Genomic DNA, 20,037 nt, shown 5'->3' with positions numbered 1-20,037 from the left:
ATGGACTGGTTGGACCAAAGGGTCTCTCTTCATGTTATTTGACTCTCTGAACAGTTGAACGCAATTGATTGTCTTATATCCAATTTTTTTAAACATTTATGCAATTATATTCCATTGAACTCATCCATATGTAATCCAGCAAAGAGTAAAAACAATGGTTAATTGTGAGGCATTATTGTCCTGCTTGGATAACACAACAAAGAAAAAGACTTATAGACATCAATCAATCAATAAATTCCTCCTTCTGTGATGTATTTAACAATACACAAGCCATGTTTTCAGTTCCAAACAGAATGGATAATAGTTCATCCCAACAGTCATGTAAAATATGTGGTGATGAGCTGCCCAATCTCCCTGCTGCTGAGGTGAATGGTGAATCTTGTGCTACCACAAAGGGCAGATCATGCCTCCTGTAAATCACAGACTGTTGAACCTCTATTTCAAACCCACCCTGACCCGCCCCTGTAACAGTTTCAGATACATGAATGGCAGCCTTGCTGTTAGCAACGTATTCTGCATTGAACTAGGTACAGCATTCACTTACTATTTATCTAGTGAATGGTTGGGTCAAATACAATATCAGATTAGCTTTGGTTTGTAAAAGTAAACTACAAACGATGATATTCATCTCTGCAATGGCACACAATTGGTGACAGAGGTTGGGTTCAACAGTTTGATTTGCCACCTGATCTCCATTGCTATTCTCTGTCAGTGAACTGTGTTCAGTCACACACCAGGTCTGTTCATTTAATTGAGGGCCTCTTAGGATTAGTGTTCAAACCTTCGCCAACTTTTCATTTAATTTATTATTTCATCAATATTGCTTTGTCGCTGTGAACTGCAATGAGCTGGAAATGATTTTTGGATTGTGGACAGCAACTTATGTTTCAACAAAACAAACAAACAAGCTGCTGTTTGTTCGCGAGGTGGGGCTTCAAAGTTTAATGGCAGGTTAGCTCTTGATCAATAGGATCCTGTAGATGTTTCAGCACAGTGGGAGAGCAGCACATTGAACCAGAGAAGAAATGTTTGGGAATTGATCAGGCCAGTACCTGGGAATTGTTGTGAACAAGCCTGGGATAGAACATAAAATCAAAAGAACTGTGGATACTGGACATAAGAAACGAAAACAAAAATTGAGGGAAAAGCGCAGCAGGTCTGGCAGCATCTGTGGATAGATATATTTTGGTCCAATGAGCTTTCCTTAGAACAGCAATTTCCATTTGTTTCTGGGAGAGAATGAGATGGTCAATCATAGGCATAGATCATGATTTAAGTTGGTTTTTGGGACTGTGCTTTTGAGAGAATGAACTTAGCTATTGACATTACAGCATGAAGATTTAAATGCTCCCTGCCTAAACTTCCACTTTATTTCAGAATTTGAGTTCTCAGAGTGAATTCAAAGGTGGCACAGATTGATATCTTCAGAAAATTAACAAAGAAACCATTAAATATACATTGAGAATAAGATATGAAAACCACTTAATCTGGCCAGTTTTGTTACTTTATTTTAATTATCCCTTCACTGTGTTTATTTGTCTGTCTGTCTGTCTTTTGTGTGAATTGCCCTGAAAACAAGGCTATTGGTTTCAAACTTTGTTGTTTAATTTTGCTCTGCTAAAGTTCCTATATTGGTAATAAATTGCTTTTTTTTTGTTGTTTCAGTTATTAACCTACCGCCTAGGTTTCATTTATCAACAGAGTCTGCGATTGGTTATAAAGTCTAGTTAGGAATTGTTGAGGTTAAAATCTTTGAAGGTTTTCATTTTACTCTGTTGTGAACACAGAGGTACGATGATTTGGCTCAGTTCTTTGTTTCCTTGTCATAGCACTAGTTAAAGACTCTGCCAGACTCCTTGTGGCTTTGAATGTCCCACAGTGTAAGACCAACTAAGTTAGCCTGGTGCTTTTTTTTTGTTATAGTTAAGAGTACTTAGTATCAAGGTCAATGCGGTAGTAGCGTTAAAAATAAATAAAAAGCATGGAAAACTCATTGACTCTCCTTGAAAAAAAAACGATAGTAATTGTGATTCAGCTACTATAGTGACAAGTGGCTCAACAGTTAGCACTGTTTCCTCACAGCACCAGGGATCTGGGTTTGATTCCACCCCTGGGTGACTGTCTGTGTGGAGTTTGCACATTCGCCCAGTGTCTGCAGGGGGTTGCCTTTGGGTATTCTGGTTTCCTCCCACAGTCAACTATGTGCAGGTTAGATGGACTGATTGTGCTAAATTGCCCATAGTGTCCAGGGATGTGCAGACTAGATGGGTTATAGAGTCATAGAGATGTACAAGGAAACAGACCCTTTGGTCCAACTCGTCCATGCCGACCAGATATCCTTAATTAATCTAATCAAATTTGCCAGCATTTGGCCCATATCCCTCGAAATGATTCCTATTCATATACCCATCCAGATGCCTTTTAAATGTTGTAATTGCACCAGCCTCCACCATTTCCTCTGGCAGCTCATTCCATACGCACACCATCCTTTGTGTGAAGAAATTGCCCCTTAAGTACCTTTTTAAATCTTTCCCCTCTCACTTACAGATCCCAAGGAAAAGACCTTGCCTATTTACCCTAAACATGTTCCTCATGACTTTATAAACTCTTATATATAAGGTCACCCTCAGCCTTCAATGCTCCAGGGAAAACAGTCCCAGTCCATTCAGCCTCTCCCTATAGGTCAAATGCTCCAACCCTGGCAACATCCTTCTAAATCTTTTCTGTAGCCTTTCATGTCCCTTGGGAAATGCAGGGATAGGGGAGGGGTCTGGATGGGATGCACTTCAGAGGGTTGATGTAGACGAGATGGTCCAAATGACAGTTTTCTGCTCTGTAGAGATTCTGTGATCCTATGAAATTCATATCAGGTGGAATTTATAAGAGAAAATCAATGGGTCATTGCTGACATGTTATCTAATTTCACCCGGATCAAACCTATCTTAGAACTTTGCACTTGTGGATTGCAGGGGCCAATCGTTTGATTCCCTCCTCCTGAATATAACATTTCTCCAAATTCAACTCCATCACTGATTCACAACGTTGTCCAACATGAGACATTACAAAACAGTCCATTGGGTTCAATCTCAGTGCATTCTTTGGATTGGAGTCCCCAAAGTTCAAATGTTCCACAGATCCAATGGTCTTCAGAACTAAAGCTCAATTCTGAGACTCTGACAAATAATGGAATGTGTTCAGCAGTTTCCTCTTTCCAGTGACTCTGTCCATGTTTTTAATTTCTGCCTGAACATTGGCCTGCAGCCAATCTATTACCTGACAGGTCGTGTGATCAGACAGTGGACCCAGGAATGGTTCCAGATTTCGGGATGAAGTGGGTGTTGAAAGACCAACTAAAAATCAAATAAAAATCTCAAACCGACCATCATCATTCTTAAAAGCACAGTGAAGCATTTCCACCACATTCTGAGCCAGGGCGGCCAAGAATTCCTGGATGGTAAGGTGGAGAAATGTATACACAATGTTTTTAGCTGTGTCATCCCTTTCAAGGATCTCCATCATGAATCCTGAAATTAATTTGCTGGACTTCAGCTGATGCTGAATGAAGTGATTCTCATTAAAAACAATTCTCCTTTTCGAAACTCCCTGGTAAGCCAACTCCCTGAGTCGCTGTAAAACCATCCGCTGGTCCTCAACATCTCGCTTGTGGTTGTCCAAGAGATTGGAAAGGTAGATGGAGAAAAGTTGAGTGATGGTTTTGGGAAGAGGTTGCTTGCACTTCTGCTGTGTAAAGAGCGGGCCTAAGGTTGAGCAAATGATCCAGCAATATGAAGGGTTGTAGCACATGGTGTACAGGATCTCATTCTCCTTGACGTGTTTGAAGACATTGGTAGCGAGTTGCTCACTGCCAAAAAACTTTCTGACAAACTCTTTTCTTTCATCAGCAAGAAAACCCAGGATCTCAGCCCAAAGGTTGACATTGGCCTTTTCCAATGAGTCAAGGGCAGTCGGCCGGCTGGTAACCAGCACAGAACAACCTCTGAGCAGCTGTTGCTGTACCAGGGAGTGCACCATTTCAAAAATTTCACATCTGCAGTCAGGTGCAACACAGTGATTCGCAGAGACATCACCAGCCACGCGGCCAGTGAAATCAATCTGGTGTTTGTACTCATCTAATCCATCAAAAACCAAGAGAAGATATTCAGGTTTCATCCAGATATCTTCAATTATCTTTTCTAAATAAGGGTACTGATCCAATACCATTTCAGTCAGAGAAACGGCTCTGTTGATGACATTAAGATTTCGAAATGTGAAATGTAGAACAAATTGGAACTGAGGATAGATGTTTCCTGATGCCCATTCATGGACCATCCTCTGCACCATTGTTGTCTTACCAATGCCAGCCACTCCGCTAACCACCGTGGTGCCAGACAGGCTGGAGTGGCCAAAACTGCTCCTGAATAATTGATCAATCCGATTTTTTTCAAGTTCGCTGGTGATGTACTTCCGCTGCCATTCTTCATGTTCCCTACCTCTCGAAAGGAGCTCATGTTCCACTAGTCTCCGTTCAGGCAGAGTGGAAATAATGATAAGCTCTGTATATCGATCAGTGAAGGAAATGATCGTTATTTTGCTGTCTCCTTTGATGGTGTGTTTGACCACATGCTCGGTTTGGTGGAGGAGGTGTTGCTTATGTTGATCTTGTATACCTTTCATGACAATGATCAAAATTATGTTGGCATTGTTCTTATTTGTTAATTAACTACATTAAAACAATTAACAAGAAGCAAGGAGGAGTTTGAGTTGGGTAGCAATACAAAATATGTGAGTCGAATCCAAATTTTACTACGCCGTGCTAGAAATTAATCTTGCCGGATAAATACTGAATTAAATTAAATATAAACCAGGGAGAATCAGATGGATTATAGTAGATTTTACGTTATAACAGACAAGCCCCTCCACTCTTTCATCTTCTCCATCTCCATTTGAGGAGAATTTACCATTGGAATATCTGAGAAGCCAAATATTATCACATTGTTCACTTATTATTATTTACTGTATTCATTTTTGTTTTGTCTGTTGTCCTCAGTGGAGATAGTATCAGAGTGTTTATAAGATTGATGTCTGCTTCAATCTCAGACAACTTATACCTAATGTAAACATATGGCCCACTGGCTGAATAGGGACTGTGCATAACACTCACTTTTTCAATGCTGAATGTTGGGAACAGGATGACAAACCAGTGATACAATTAAATGTGCTATGTGAACCATAATTATAAAACAACACTGTCGATGTATAAGGATCACATTGGGATCTTCCACCAATTTTATCAACTCATTGTTCATTTCAGTGCGAAAGCTGAAGCCTCTCATTGTACAGTCTAAGATTGTATGTAAATGAACTCCCTATCTATTCTGAATCTTCATGTGAATCTACCTATACCCAGCTTGACCCCATATTTGATTTCATGTTTTAACAAGTTCGAGACATAGATACATAGATGAAGCAAATCTTACCCCATTATGAGCCTAAATATGTTTCCAAGTCAACTAACTACCTGGCCAGACAATTGAGTACAGTCTTTGACACAGCCACTCTATGTCAGTAAGATTTCAGCAAATATGTGCTCTTCACAAATCCAATGTTTCAGCACTGTGTGTAGAAATGTGTTTCAGGGATATGTGACTTATTGAAAAACAATTCCTTATCTAGTCCTGGTTGATCAATTAGGTCAAGCTAATATCATTGTAGCCCTATTTGTGCCTTCATTCAATGCCCAAACAACATGTGTGCAATCTGATACATGGTGAACTCTAGTACACATGCAATCGGTAGAAATATGACACTTGGATGTTTAAAGATTCTGTTTCTATACGTGACCCACATCCTCACCTTCTTTAGGTCAATGTGTGTTTCAAGTCACTGCCCAGGGTGGAGCCGACATATGAATCAAGACCTTCTTCAACCAGTACATACATATCAGTTCAGACTGTCCACACTATGAGACCACACTCTAACTTCTGTATTCACCAGATCTGACTTCATCAGTAACTAGTCTAGATGTGCATAAATCCTATCCCTTACAATTCTCTCTAAGACTTTGCCCACAACAGAAGTGAGACTCACTGGCCTATAGTTACTAGGATTATCCCTACTCCCCTTCTTGAACAAGGGAACCACGTTTGCTAGCCTCCAGTCCTCTGGCACTACTCCTGTCGACAAAGAGGACACAAAAATCAAGGCCAATGGCTCTGCAATCTCCTCCCTTGCTTCCCAGAGAATCCTGGGATAAATGCCATCAGGCCCAGGGGACTTATCTATTTTCACCCTTGCCAGAATTTCCAACACCTCTTCTCTACATATCTCAAAGCCATCCATTCTACTTATTCGTGCCTCAGTATTCATATCGACAACAATGTCCTGTTCCTGAGTGAATACTGACGAAAAGTATTCATTCAGCGCCTCCCCAATCTCTTCAGCCTCCACACGCAACTTCCCATTACTATCCTTGATTGGACCTATTCCTTCCCTAGTCATTCTTTTATTCCTAACATACCTATAGAAAGCCTTAGGGTTTTCCCTAATCCTACCAACTAAGCACCTTTCATGTCCCCTCCTTGCTGCTCTTAGCTCTCTCTTCAGGTCCTTCCGGGCTACCTTATAACTCTCAATTGCCCCTATTGAACCTTCACGCCTCATCTTTACAAAGGCCGCCCTCTTCCATTTAACAAGGGATTCCAACTCCTTATTAAACCACGGCTCCCTCACACGACCCTTTCCTCCCTGCCTGATAGGTACGTACTTATCAACGACACTCAATAGCTGCTCCTTGAACAAGTTCCACATATCAATTACGCTCTTGCCTTGGAATCTACTTTTCCAATCCACACATCCTAAGTCATGCCTCAACGCATCATAATTTCCCTGCCCCCAGCTATAACTCTTGCCCTGTAGTACACACTTATCCCTCTCCATCACTAGAGTAAAAATCACCGAATTGTGGTCACTGTCCCCAAAGTGCTCACCTACCCCTAGTTCTAATACCTGGCCTGGTTCGTTACCCAGAACCAAATCCAGTATGGCCTCACCTCTTGTTGGCTTATCTACATATTGCTGTTTGTCATTTTTATAAATGACCTGGAGGAAGGGTTAGAAGGTTGGGTGAGCAAGTTTGCGGATGATACGAAAGTCGGAGGAGTTGTAGACAGTGAGGAAGGATATGGCAGGTTACAGCGGGATATAGAGAAGCTGCAGAGCTGGGCAGAAAGGTGGCAAATGGAGTTCAATGTAGCTAAGTGTGAAGTGATTCACTTTGGTAAGAGTAATAAAAAGATGGATTACTGTGCTAATGGTAGACTACTTGGTAGTGTGGAAGAGCAGAGGGATCTTGGTGTCCATGTACACAGATCTCTGAAAGTTGCCACCCAGGTAAATAGTGCAGTGAAGAAGGCATATGGCGTACTGGCTTTTATTGGTAGAGGAATTGAGTTCCGGAGTCCTGAGGTCATGCTGCAGTTGTATAGGACTCTGGTGCGGCCGCATCTGGAATATTGTGTGCAGTTTTGGTCGCCATACTATAGGAAGGATGTGGAGGCACTGGAACGGGTGCAGAGGAAGTTTACCAGGATGTTGCCTGGTATGGTAGGAAAATCCTATGAGGAAAGGCTGAGGCACTTGGGGTTGTTTTCATTGGAGAAAAGAAGGTTTAGGGGTGATTTGATAGAGGTGTACAAGATGATTAGGGGGTTAGATAGGGTTGACAGTGAGAACCTTTTTCCACGTATGGAGTCAGCTATTACAAGGGGGCATAGCTTTAAATTAAGAGGGGGTAGATATAGGACTGATGTTAGGGGTAGGTTCTTCACTCAGCGAGTCGTAAGTTCATGGAATGCCCTGCCAGTAGCAGTAGTGGACTCTCCCTCTTTATGGGTATTTAAGCGGGCATTGGATAGGTATATGGAGGATAGTGGGTTAGTGTAGGTTAGGTGGGCTTTGATCGGCGCAACATCGAGGGCTGAAGGGCCTGTACTGCGCTGTATTCTTCTATGTTCTAACCAATTGTGATCCTATAAATGACATCATCTTTACTCAGTCTGTCATGTATTTGATTCAAGCTTTAACTGGGTCTCGAACTCTATGTGACTCCAGCCCAATACAGACTTTGTAGACTCCGAGACTCTGGCGATATTGAGGTTTACATTTGCATAAAGGCACCCTAAGGCCTTGTATTGACAGTAAAAGCAAGACTTCTATTCAGACCCTGATGTGACTGAAGGGAAAAGAAATAATGGCCTGACAAAGTACTAGGGAAGATTTTAAAACCAACTGACTTGCAAAACTGAATGTGACTTTGTGGTTCAGCATCTAAAACTGGAAAGTTGGGCTCAGTCTACTCCAGAGCAGCTGGGAAAATCAAAATGAGCATTCAGCAATTTCCAACAAAGCTCAATATCACACAAGTGGAATATAATTTGTGGCAGATGGAACACTGTCCATGCCCAAGTTCCAGTTCATTTGCTTCGTGTTGTAACTTTGATTGCAGTTTATAGAAACAGTTCATGGTAATAATTTGGAGGGTTTGTTTCCTTTCAGTGGTGAAATGTGAGACACAAATAAAATGTTAGAACTTAATTAATGCGGTACGTTTTTATGATTAACGATTATTTTTATTTTGACTTACCTTTTGAGGTGATCTGATAGCTCTCCTTCCATCTCTCCGATGCTTGCATTATAAAGCAAGTCAAAACCTGGGAAAGATGTTTCATTTCATTAGTAGTGTATGGCAGCCTCACCCATTAAAGAGGCAACCATGTTTGATTGCTAGAAATACTTGGACTGTACAACACTTCTGCTCTGAATTTCTTTCAGAATGAGTTTCAGTTTTGGTTTTGATTCTTGCATTTTCACCAATGTTTCCCAAAATATTCGTTCTCCACAGCCATTGGTTTTGGTCACTGTGTTCAGAAAATGTTTTGTTGCTTCCTTTCTCTGTTGATGCTCTGACAGATTATGGATATACTGAAATAAAAGAGAAGAACAGGTAAAATAGAAAGGGAAAAGGGAAACAATAGATGAAGGAACGGAATGGAAGAATGAATTGATGGAGGAAATGAGGGAAAAAGAAAGATGGGAAAGAAAGAAACTAAGGAAGAGCAATGGAATAAACCAGAAAGAAACAAGAAAAAGAAGAAATAGAAAGGAAAACCATGAGAGAAAATGATAAACAGCAATGTCGTAATTATGAAAAGCTGTTACATTAATGATGTTCGATTGGTGAAGAATATTCATCTCAGCACACTGATGAGACCTTCCCTCCACTTGTGAAGAAGTACTATGAGGGAGACATTAGTAGTAGGCAAAAACAAGGGCTGCAGATGCTGGAAACCAGATTCTAGATTACAGTGGTGCTGGAAAAGCACAGCAATTCAGGCAGCATCCGAGAAGCAGGAAAATCGATGTTTTGGGCAAAAGCCCTTCATCAGGAATAGAGGAATCTATTGGATATGACATGAAACTTGCAGTTAACAAGTCATGTGATAAACAAAGCCAAACTCTACAATATTGGAAGTGGAAGTTTTGGGGTTTGGGTTTGAATCCATAACAGTTGAACTATGATGTGAACATGAGATCCATGTTGTCACTTTAATAGCCTTTGATGCTAGAACCACAACACCTTCAATGAATTCCTACATTAAAAGTGGACTAGTTTCACTGCTATATCCAAAGAAACAAAAAGGAAATCCAAAACAATAAATTGGAAATTTTGTAGGAAATATTGAAAAGTTTGTAATTGCCATGATTTTATTGCAGTAAGAATTGAAAGGATATCAACGGTCATTATGGTATTTGGGGCAATTTGGGTAACTAGTTCTGATAACATCATGAAACTCCAATAATTGAAGTCATAAATATCCTTCAGCTCACCAACAGACACAATATTAACATCACTGCAACTGCATGAAGTGTTGCCTTTTCAACTCGTGTGCTTACAAAGAACAAAGAACAAAGAACAAAGATAATTTACAGTCCAGGAACAGGACCTTTGGCCCTCCAAGCCTAAGCCAATCCAAATGTACTGTCTAAACCTGTCGCCCAATTCCTAAGCATCTGTATCCCTCTGCTCCCCACCTACTCATGCATCTTAAATAAATCTACTGTGCCTGCTTCTACCACCTCTGCTGGCAACGCGCTCCAGACACCCACCACCCTCTGTGTGAAGTACTTGCCGCGTGTATCCCCCTTAACCCTTCCATCTCTCACCTTGAAAGCGTGACCTCTTGTTATTGAATCCTTCACCCTGGGTAAAAGCTTATCTCTATCCACCCTGTCTATATCCTTTATGATTTTGTAAACCTCAATCAGGTCCCCCCTCAATCTCCTTTTTTCTAATGAAAATAAACCTAACCTACTCAACCTCCCTTCATAGCTAGCACTTTCCAGACCAGACAACACCCTCATAAACCTTCTCTGCAACCTCTCCAAAGCGTCCACATCATCCTTTTGGTAATGTGGCGACCAGAACTGTACACAGTATTCTAAATGTGGCCAAACCAATGTCTTGTACAATTTTAACATGATTTGCCAGCTCTTATATTCAATACCCTGTCCAATGAAGGCAAGCATACTGTATGTCTTCTTGACCAGTCTATCCACCTGTGCAGCAACCTTCAGGGTACAGTGGACCTGCACTCCCAGATCTCTCTGCTCATCAACTTTTCCCAAGGCTTTTCCATTCATTGTATAATTCACTCTTGAATTAGTCTCGCCTAAATGCATCACCTCACATTTATCTGGATCGAAAGCCATCTGCCACTTTTCCACTCAACTCTCCAGTCTATCTATACCCTCCTATATTCTCTGACAGTCCCTTTTGCTTTCTGCTACTCCACCAATCTTCGTGTCATCTGCAAACTTGCTGATCATACCAACAGTGCCCTCTTCCAGATCATTTATGTATATCACAAACAACAGTGGCCCCAACACTGACCCCTGTGGACCACCACTGGTCACGTTTCCCCATTTCAAGAAACTCCCTTCAACTACTGCTCTCTGTCTCCTGTTGCTCAACCAGTTCTTTATCCACCTAGCTAGAACACCCTGCACACCATGTGACTTCACTTTCTCCATTAGTCTACAATGGGGAACCTTATCAAATGCCTTACGAAAGTCCATGCAAACGCCATCAACAGCCCTTCTTTCATCTATCAACTTGGTCACTTCCTCGAAGAACTCTAATAAGTTGGTAAGGCACGATCTCCCCCGTACAAAACCATGTTGTCTACCACTGATAAGCTCATTATTTTCCAAATATAAATAGATCCTATCCCTCAGTACCTTCTCCAACAACTTTCCCACCAATGACGCCAGGCTCACTGGTCTATAGTTACCCGCAATATCCCTACTTCACTTCTTGTAAAGGGGGACAACATGAGCAACCTTCCAGTCGTCCGGCACCTCACCTGTATTTAAGGATGCTACAAAGATATCTGTCAGGCCCCAGCTATTTCCTCTCTCACCTCCCTCAGCAACCTGGGATAGATCCCATCTGGTCTTGGGGATTTGTCCACCTTAATAACCTCTAGCCGACCCAACACATCCTCCCTACTTGTGTCAGAGTGATCCACTCCACCACGGATATGCAAATCCTGGACCTCCTCCACCACCAAATCCTAACCACCTGATATCTAGAGGAAGAATGTCTCATCTTCTGTCTTGGGACCCACCAACCACCCAGAATCAATTTGGGTTTCACCATTTTCCTCATTTCCCCTTCCCCCGCCTTCTCCTAGATCCAACCTTCCATCTCAGCACTGCCCTCTTGAACTGTCCTACCTGTCCATTTACCTCCCACCAAGCTGCTCCACCCTCCTCTCCAACCTATCACCTTCACCTTTATCTACCTATTGCATTCCCAGCTACCTATACCCCACCCCACCCCCCCAGCCCAACCCTATCTCTCAGTCCCCTTGGGACCCCCCCATTCCTGATGAAGAGCTTGTGACCAAAACGTCGACTCTCCTGCTTCTCAGATGCTGCCTGACCTGCTGTGCTTTTCCAGCACCAGAGATTCTGATCTCCAGCATCTGCAGTCTCACTTTCTCATCCTTAAAATTAAATTGGGCGACTTTTCTTTTTCAATTTCTTTCTGGTTAGTGCAGACATGCTGCACTGAATTGCTTTATTCTGAATCTTTATATTCCTATCGTACCAAATCCACAACCCTGATATTCAACCTACAAACAATCTGGACTTGGAAATATTCTACCTTTCATTCACTGCAGCTGTTTAATAATCCTGGATCCCAATCCTATCGAGAATTCAGCTAGATCACATCAAATCGAGTGCAATGCTTCATGAAAGCATGTCATTCCCAACTTGGCAAGAACAATTAATGACTCAATGCAAATGCTCACTGAGCCACTGGGGAGGAAACTTAATGAAATGATAAATTTGCATGTTATTATATTTCACTGTGATGTCATAATCATTATCTGACTTAGCTTGATGGTTCATGTTTCTAAGGAAGCCTTTCTTCCACCAAGGAATAATTTGTTTTTGGAATCATGAAATATTTCCTTCACAGCTCTGGTCTTAATTTGTAAACATTTTCCCGAAGATTTTTTTTACTGTGGAATAGCTGGCATGATATACTTTTATAAATGTATGTCATCTGTCCAAACATGAAAGGCTCTTCCCTTCAATATGAATTGATAAATTTTCAAGCTGTGGTCATTCTTGGTGACAGGGATATTCACTATGGCAAAACTATTTACTGTATTCATTACATGTAACTTGTTTTTGTTTTGTTTAAAAATATTTTGTAGTTGTAAGAAACCATTTTGAATGAACTCTGCGTGTTAATTTCAAGTCACATTTACCAGTTTGTTTTGTACGTTTTACAATGTGACACATGAGCACGTGGAAAATCTATATTATGATTTGACTAGAGACCAATTACCTTCATCTAAAGAGTAGACACAGTGAGTTCAAGGAACTTAGTCAACGAAAAAAGCTGAATAATTCTCTAGCAACAAACAGCAACAGATTTTACTTAATACATTTATAACAGTGGGCCAGAATTTATGCACAGTTTATGTTCAACATCCAGAATTAACAAGAGGCAAATATGGGAACAGACTTTGATATAGCACACTATGGAGCACATTGATTAGCAAAAGTAATTAGTACAGTGACCAGAGATTTCTCAGCTAAACTCACCGGCCATGAATAACATGGAACACTACCAAGTCAAGAAAACTTCACAAGGGGTTGTAATTCCTCACTTTCAATGATCTGGACAGAACACTTCTTCAAGAGTCCCTCAATATTACCTGCCTCAGGGACATGAGTGGCACCTTACTGGTACTTGAACTTGAACTTCATAAGGTTTAAAACTTGACAACATATTTCTTATTTTTTTTAGATTCCCTACAGTGTGGGCACAGGCCCTTCAAAGAGTAACCTACCCAGGCCCATTTCCCTCTGACTAACACACCTAACCTATGGGCAATTTAACATGGCCAACTCACTTGACCTGCACATCTTTGGACTGTGGGAGGAAACCGGAGCACCCGGAGAGAAATGTGCAAACTCCACACAGATAGTTGCCTGAGGCTGGAATCGAACCTGGGACCTTGGTGCTGTGAGGCAGCAATGCTAACCACTGTGCTGCCCTGTGACAATGTTTCACTTATTTCTAGGTCAAGCCAAACTTAACTCTCTCAGTTCTGAATGACACAATGACCATAGTGTTAGAGCTTAAACCAAAAGCTGCATACAACATAAACTGAAGAATTCCATCATAATCGATTTGGAAACTGAACTCACTGGGTATTCCAGCGTCACCCTTAAAACCGCTGACACCAATCCCTCCCCACCATGGTATTTTTATTTGTGCTCTCTGCTAGGATCTTGTTGCTTGCAGAGCACACACAAGCTATTCTTCCCAGTGAAATATTCATCATGGCATTTCTTCCATCTCGCTAAAACTAATCTGGTATCCTGACATTCTCTAACATGTGGTTTTCATCATCACATGGTTTCATCCACTAACCACTAAGCCATGGGGTCCCACCTCCCTAATTTCTATTTTGCTCTCAGTTCGTTATCGGTCCTTCAAGTAAACAACTTTTCATTATTTTTTTTATTTGAAAAAAATATTGTTTCAGTATTTTCTATTTTCTGGTGCATTTTTAGTTTTGTACCCCTGACCCTTACTTTTATTGTTTTTCATATCATTAATGAGATGCACAACCTTGTTACTTTTCCTTAAATTTCCAAAGGTTCCTTCAATTACATGCCCACTTCAATCAATTTACTGATATATTATAGAATTTTTCCATTATTCCATTATTCTATTGTTAAACTTACAGTGTAATTTCCATTGCTCAATGAATCAGTTGCTGTTAATGTCAGGGCAATGCTCTCCACCAAGTCTAATATTGCATCCTCCAATCTCTCACAGTAGAATTGGGTAATCAGGTTTAATTCCTTGTCGCTGTAACTATTCAGCAATTGACTAATTCCTTTTCCATCATTGTCTGTCAGAAGAAAGTGAACCAAACATGCAATTAAAAAATCTGATGTAAAAAGTTAAAGAAATATCACACCGAAAACCTTCTACTTTCAACCATAGATACAAAATATTAATTTGCAATAAATAATTGTGCGATTTTACTTGCAGACTCTTCCTGTCTCTATGTAGCAATTTCAAAAGGATTAATGGTCTCTTTCTCCTCCTACATGACAGTCAAAAACCTAAATTGTTTCAGTTCTCATTAGTTATTTCTAATCACTCTGCCCATAGATATTACACATTTAGGGTAGCAGGCTGAACTTGAACACACTTAAGAATTCTAACCCTGCACCATAGGAGTCCTTCATTGCTGTGTTTTATTAGTATATGTTTCTACCCAGAAGTGTTATCACACAAAAATGAGTTCTTTCCCACTGCAACTTCTTTTGTTGTTTTTGTATAACGAGCAGCCACCACCAGTAAAAACTCATGTGTATCCAATTGATGATTTACAAGCGCAGCCTTTTCTGGGCAATGCAATACCAAATATAAACATGGTAGGGGACGTAGTAGGAAGAGAGGGAAGGGATAAAATCGAAATGGAGTTGGACGGGAAATAAAGCACTGTATGCCTCTGTGGTGTTCCATCCCTCTAAAGGCATTGAGATGGACATTCTGCACCCCATCTCCAAGGATGCCCGGGCTTGAATGGAACCACAGAAGGACAGATAGTTACCTCCCTCCACAGCCACACTGCCAAGACCTGCTTACAACCAGCCTGACCATCCAATTGATGTTATGAGCTGGTTCAGTAAACTGAATTCTGTGTTTCCATGTAGCAGGATCGTGAGCCTAGATGATCTCTCCTGCTGCCACAGATCATGTATGAGGGGATAAAACAACTGTTTTTGTTCATAGGTGGTCTGCCCAGTGGCCAAGCACCAAATACCATTCATCTGCAAGTTGTGCTCAGGCTATGCAGTCTCCTGAGATGCTTGCCATGCTGTTTACCATTCTGATAGCCACAGTTACTTCTCAGCCTTTCCTGAAATTGTAACATTCTATCCTGGAGTGTCTGATACTCATCAGGGAATATTGCCAGTAACACAGCTGATCTTTGAACTTTATCTTTTCCATTTCTTCCTTTCACTGAAGTACATTGTATTTGTCCCACATTTACTCCGTCATAATTTTGCATTTGTTCACAAGCTAAACAAAAGAATATGTACCATTGTTAGACTGATCAAAATTTGGCGGAATTTTGTTGCTGCTGCTATTGAACAAATGTAAGCAAACTACATTCTAATAACAGCAAAATGATCATGTTGATATCAAAATGCAATGACACAAAAAATATTTAACTGTATTGATTTAAGATGAAAAGTCATCTAGACTCGAAACGTTAGCTTGTTCTCCCTCTGTGAATACTATCTGACCCGCTGTGATCTCCAGCATTTGTTGTTTTCAGTTCCGATTCCAGCATCTGCAGTCATTTGTTCCTGCACCTTGATTAAGATCTCAGTGTGTTATCTTCTGGTTATATGATTGTCGTAGAGATCGACAGCACAGAAGAAGGTGATTCCGATTTATCCCCTTTTTCACACCTCTCAGTGACAGGTTGATTAATATTTAATCGACACTGTCAACACCCAGCACAGTCCAGGCTCCCTGTGACCCGGCAATGAAACGGTCTCACTCAGTGGGAGCTTCCAGATCAATCCCGAAGGAGCAGGGTCGGGTTTGAAGACACACCTTGAGGGGCTGAAGCAGCGGAAGGAGCTTCCGGGGCCAAACCTGGAGGGGAGTGACGTCACAATGCCAAAGTAACGTTTTGGACAGAAGGGCTGCTGATTGGTCAGTAACAGTCAGATGACTCACTATTCTTACCTGAAACCTCCATTCACCTTGCCCTCCCCATCAGGTTTAAGGGCAATGGGAGTTAGGCTGGTGGGGGAGCAGTACAGTCATGGGATTTAGAGTGGGATCTAGACTGCTATTTCTAGAATTAATTGCATATTTAATGTTCTTTAATAAGATTCTAACTCTACGGCTGTAAGTTAATTTTAATAGACATTAATTTTCAATGAAATAGTTGTGAGAAGATTAAAATGGGTAGTGTGCTTATCATGTCGAATGTAGGAAGTAAGAGACAGTTCGAACAGTCATGCCAACCAAACCTGTGGGAACTGTCCAATTGTAGCTTCTTACATGGGTCAGTTTGTGGATACACTTCGTGGCATTCAGGAAAGTGAGTGGAAAGCGTCATAGACAGGAGTTTTAGAGTCGTGGACGCTATCAAGGTTCAGGCAGGTAGCTGGAAGGGACAGGCAGTTGGAGACTGGGACACCCCTGTGGCTAAACCATCTCCAACAAGAATACTGTTTTGAATATTGAGAGGAGAGGAGTGGAGTGGTTGGTAGGGCCTGATCAGGGGATAACAACAGCAGCTGCCAGAACAGTGCTACCACAGCTGGCACTGTTGTTCAACAGGCAGGATCAAAGTGCAGAAAACCAGTACTAATAGGGGTCTCCACAGGCTATTCTGTGGCTGCAAAAGGGACCAAGATGGTGCATGGCCTCCCTTGTTCCAGGGTCAAGGATGTCTGTGAATGGACATAGAACATTGTCAAAAGGAGCAATGAGTTGAAGCTGTACAGGACATTGGTTAGGTCACTTTTGGAATATTGTGTGCAATTCTGGTCTCCCTCCTGTAGGAAGGATTTGTGAAACTTGAAACATTTCAGAAAAGATTTGCAGGAATGTTGCGAGGGTTGGAGGATTTGAGCTAGAGGGAGAGGCTGAACAGGCTGAGGGGTGATCTTATGAAAGTTTATAAAATCATGAAGGGGCATGGATGGGATCAATCGACAAAGTATTTTCCCTGGGGTGGGGGAGTCCAGAACTAGAGGACATAGGTTTAGGGTGAGAGGGGAAAGATAAAAAAAGGGACCTAAGGGGCAGCGTTTTCACATAGAGGGTGGTGCCTGCATGGAATGAGCTACCAGAGGAAGTGGTGGAGTCTGGTACAATTACAGCATTTAAAATGCATCTGGAATGGGTACATGAATAAAAAGGGTTCAGAAGGTTATGGACCAAGGTGCTGGCAAGTGGGACTAGATTAGGTTAGGATATCTAGTTAGCATAGATGAGTTGGACCAAAGGGTCTGTTTCCATGCTGTACATTTCTATGACTCTGAGTAGCCAAAGAGTGTGGCACAGGTTGGTATGAATAACATAGGCAACCCCTCTGGGTTCACATCTCAGGACTATTCCATGTGCCAGTGAGGCGAGGAATAAGAAGACAGTGCAGTGAAAAACATCACTAAAAGGCTGTCGGATGGAGGGCTTCCAATATGTGGATCATTGGAATGTCCTCCAGGGCAATTGGGACCTCAACAAGAGGGAAGGATTTAACGCAAATTGGAGAGGCACCAATATCCTGGCAGGGAGGTTTGCTGGTTTCACTCAGTAGGTGTTTAAAGCAGGGTGGGAGAAAGGGAGGACTGCAGATGCTGGAGATCAGAGTCGACTGTGGTGCTGGAAAAGCACAGCAGGTCAGGTAGCATCTGAGGAGTAAGAGAGTCAACGTTTCAGTCATAAGCTCATTATCAGGAATGGGGCTTGTGGGCCAGGGGTTTGAGAGATAAATGGGAGAAGGCTGGGGCTGGGGGGAAATGTACCTGGAAATGTGTTAGGTAGGTGAAAGTGGCAGGGAAAGGTGATAGGGTGGAGTGGATAGATGGGAAGGAAAATGGACAGGTCAAGAGGGTGGTGCTGAGTTGGAGGCAAGGGACTGGGATAAGGTAGAGGGAGAGGAAATGAGGAAACTGGTGAAATCCATATTGATCCTGTGTGTTTGCAGGGTCCCAAAGTGGAAGATTTGGGTTTGGTGATGGAGGAGGACCAGGACCTGCTTGTCCTTGGTGGAGTGAGAGGGGGAGTTAAAGTGTTCGGGGGGAGGGGGTTGGTTGGCGCTGGTGTCCCAGAGATATTCTCTGAAACAATCTGCAAGTTAGCGTCCTGTCTCCCCAATGTCAAGGAGGCCACATCGGGTGCAACGGATACAGCAGATGATGTGTGTGGAAGTACAGGTAAATCTCTGTCAGATGTGAAAGGATCCTTTTGGGGCCTGGGATAGAGGTGAGGGGGGAGATGTACGTGGGATCGATGTGGATTTCACCAGTTTCCTCATTTCCCCTCCCCTGCACATTATCACAGTCTCAACCCTCCAACTCGGCACCGCCCGCCTGACCTGTCCATCTTCCTTTTCACCTATCCGTTCCATCCTCCTCTCCGACTATCACCTTCCCCCACCTCCCCCAACCTTCACCTATTTATCATATTTCCCCACTCCCCCCAGCCCCACACCCCTCCCATTTATCTCTAAGCCCCCCTGAACTACAAGCCTGATTCTTGATGGAGGGCTTTTGCCTGAAACATCGAGTCTCCTGCTCTTTGAATGCTGCCTGACATGCTGTTCTTTTCCAGCAGCGCACTCTCAATGAAGTAGAAGAACAGACAGGAAGAGGTTACTGAACACTGCAGGACTGGCGATGTGAAGTGAATTTGTTCTAATGCAAGGATTATGGCACATTAAACAGATGAACTTAGGGCTTGGATTCATGCAAATAACTATGACATTGTAGCTATTACTTGGTTCAAAGAAGGAAAAGAATGGTAGCTTAATGTTCTATATTTTATCATGCAAAATAGAGAGGGATGTAAAAGATGTTGAGGATTATTGATTAGGGAGAATATCACCGGTTTACTGAGGGAGGACATCTTGGAGGGCTTATCCAGTGAGGTCATATGGGTAGAGCTCAGGAATAAGAGGGCTGCAAACCTTTCAATGGGTTTGTATTACAGGCTTCCCAACAGCCAGCGGGAGACAGAGGAACATATCCATGGAGAGACAATGGAAAAATGTGAAAACACCAGGGTTGTGGTGATGTGTGATTTTAACATTCTAGAAATTGACAAGGACTCTCTTAAGGAAAGTGGCTTTTGTGTGGGTGGGGGTAGAATGTGTTAGTTGAGTCCAAGAGGATTTCTTGAAGCAAAATGTCTCTAGTCCAATTGAGGAAGGGAAATACTTGACCCGGTATTAAGAATGAGCCCAGTCACGTGATCAAAGATTCAGTGGAAGAACATTTTGGGAACACTGACCATAATTCTGCAAATTATACATTACTTACGATGAGGATAAAAGTGGTTCCTGGCGAAATTGGGAGAAGCTAGCGATGGCGATATTAGTCACAAACTGGAGCATATATATGGGAGTAGCTGTTTGCGGATAATAAGGACTGTTTTAAAGGCTAGTGAATTCCAGACCAGCGTTTCCTGTGAAAGCGAAGGATAATGATGGCTAGTTTCAAGTGCTTTTGATGACAATTGGTTAAGCTACTTTTGGAATACTGTGTGCAATTCTGGTCTCTCTCAATATGTTGTGAAACTTCAAAGGGTGCAGTAAAGATTTACAAGGATGTTGTCAGGGTTGGAGGCTTTGAGCTACAGGGAGAAGCTGAATAAATGGAAGCTATTTTCCCGCTAGCATTGGAGGC

At 42.0% G+C, this 20,037-nt stretch overlaps 1 protein-coding gene across 2 annotated transcripts; it reads right to left on the bottom strand.

Annotated features, from left to right (window-relative positions):
* Positions 1–1,999: 1,999 nt before the first annotated feature.
* Positions 2,000–16,249, bottom strand: LOC140491272 (NACHT, LRR and PYD domains-containing protein 3-like). 2 transcript variants are annotated; one of them, XM_072589243.1, is made up of 4 exons: positions 15,839–16,249; positions 14,332–14,501; positions 8,642–8,708; positions 2,000–4,667 (listed from the first exon to the last, which is right to left on the bottom strand). In XM_072589243.1, exons 3-4 carry the CDS (start codon positions 8,688–8,690, stop codon positions 3,358–3,360), a joined length of 1,359 nt encoding a protein of 452 aa, XP_072445344.1. In that variant the 5' UTR covers positions 8,691–8,708; positions 14,332–14,501; positions 15,839–16,249; the 3' UTR covers positions 2,000–3,357. The 2 variants fall into 2 exon arrangements, with proteins under 2 accessions (XP_072445344.1, XP_072445343.1); XM_072589242.1 differs by lacking the exons at positions 14,332–14,501; positions 15,839–16,249 and having other exon boundaries at positions 8,642–8,939.
* Between the last annotated feature and the right edge of the window lie 3,788 nt (positions 16,250–20,037).

The sequence above is a fragment of the Chiloscyllium punctatum genome, chromosome 19 (assembly GCF_047496795.1).
Source record: "Chiloscyllium punctatum isolate Juve2018m chromosome 19, sChiPun1.3, whole genome shotgun sequence".
NCBI lineage: Eukaryota > Metazoa > Chordata > Chondrichthyes > Orectolobiformes > Hemiscylliidae > Chiloscyllium > Chiloscyllium punctatum.
This window is presented reverse-complemented; position numbering and strand designations above follow the sequence as displayed.

What these genes read in the sequence shown, in the direction of transcription:
- LOC140491272 (XM_072589242.1), bottom strand. Translation starts at nt 8,726, where the DNA reads ATGAAACATCTTTCCCAGGTTTTGACTTGCTTTATAATGCAAGCATCG. An exon ending in CTATCAGATCACCTCAAAAG is followed by an intron (nt 4,668 to 8,641) that starts GTAAGTCAAAAT and finishes TTGTCATGAAAG; the next exon opens with GTATACAAGATCAACATAAG.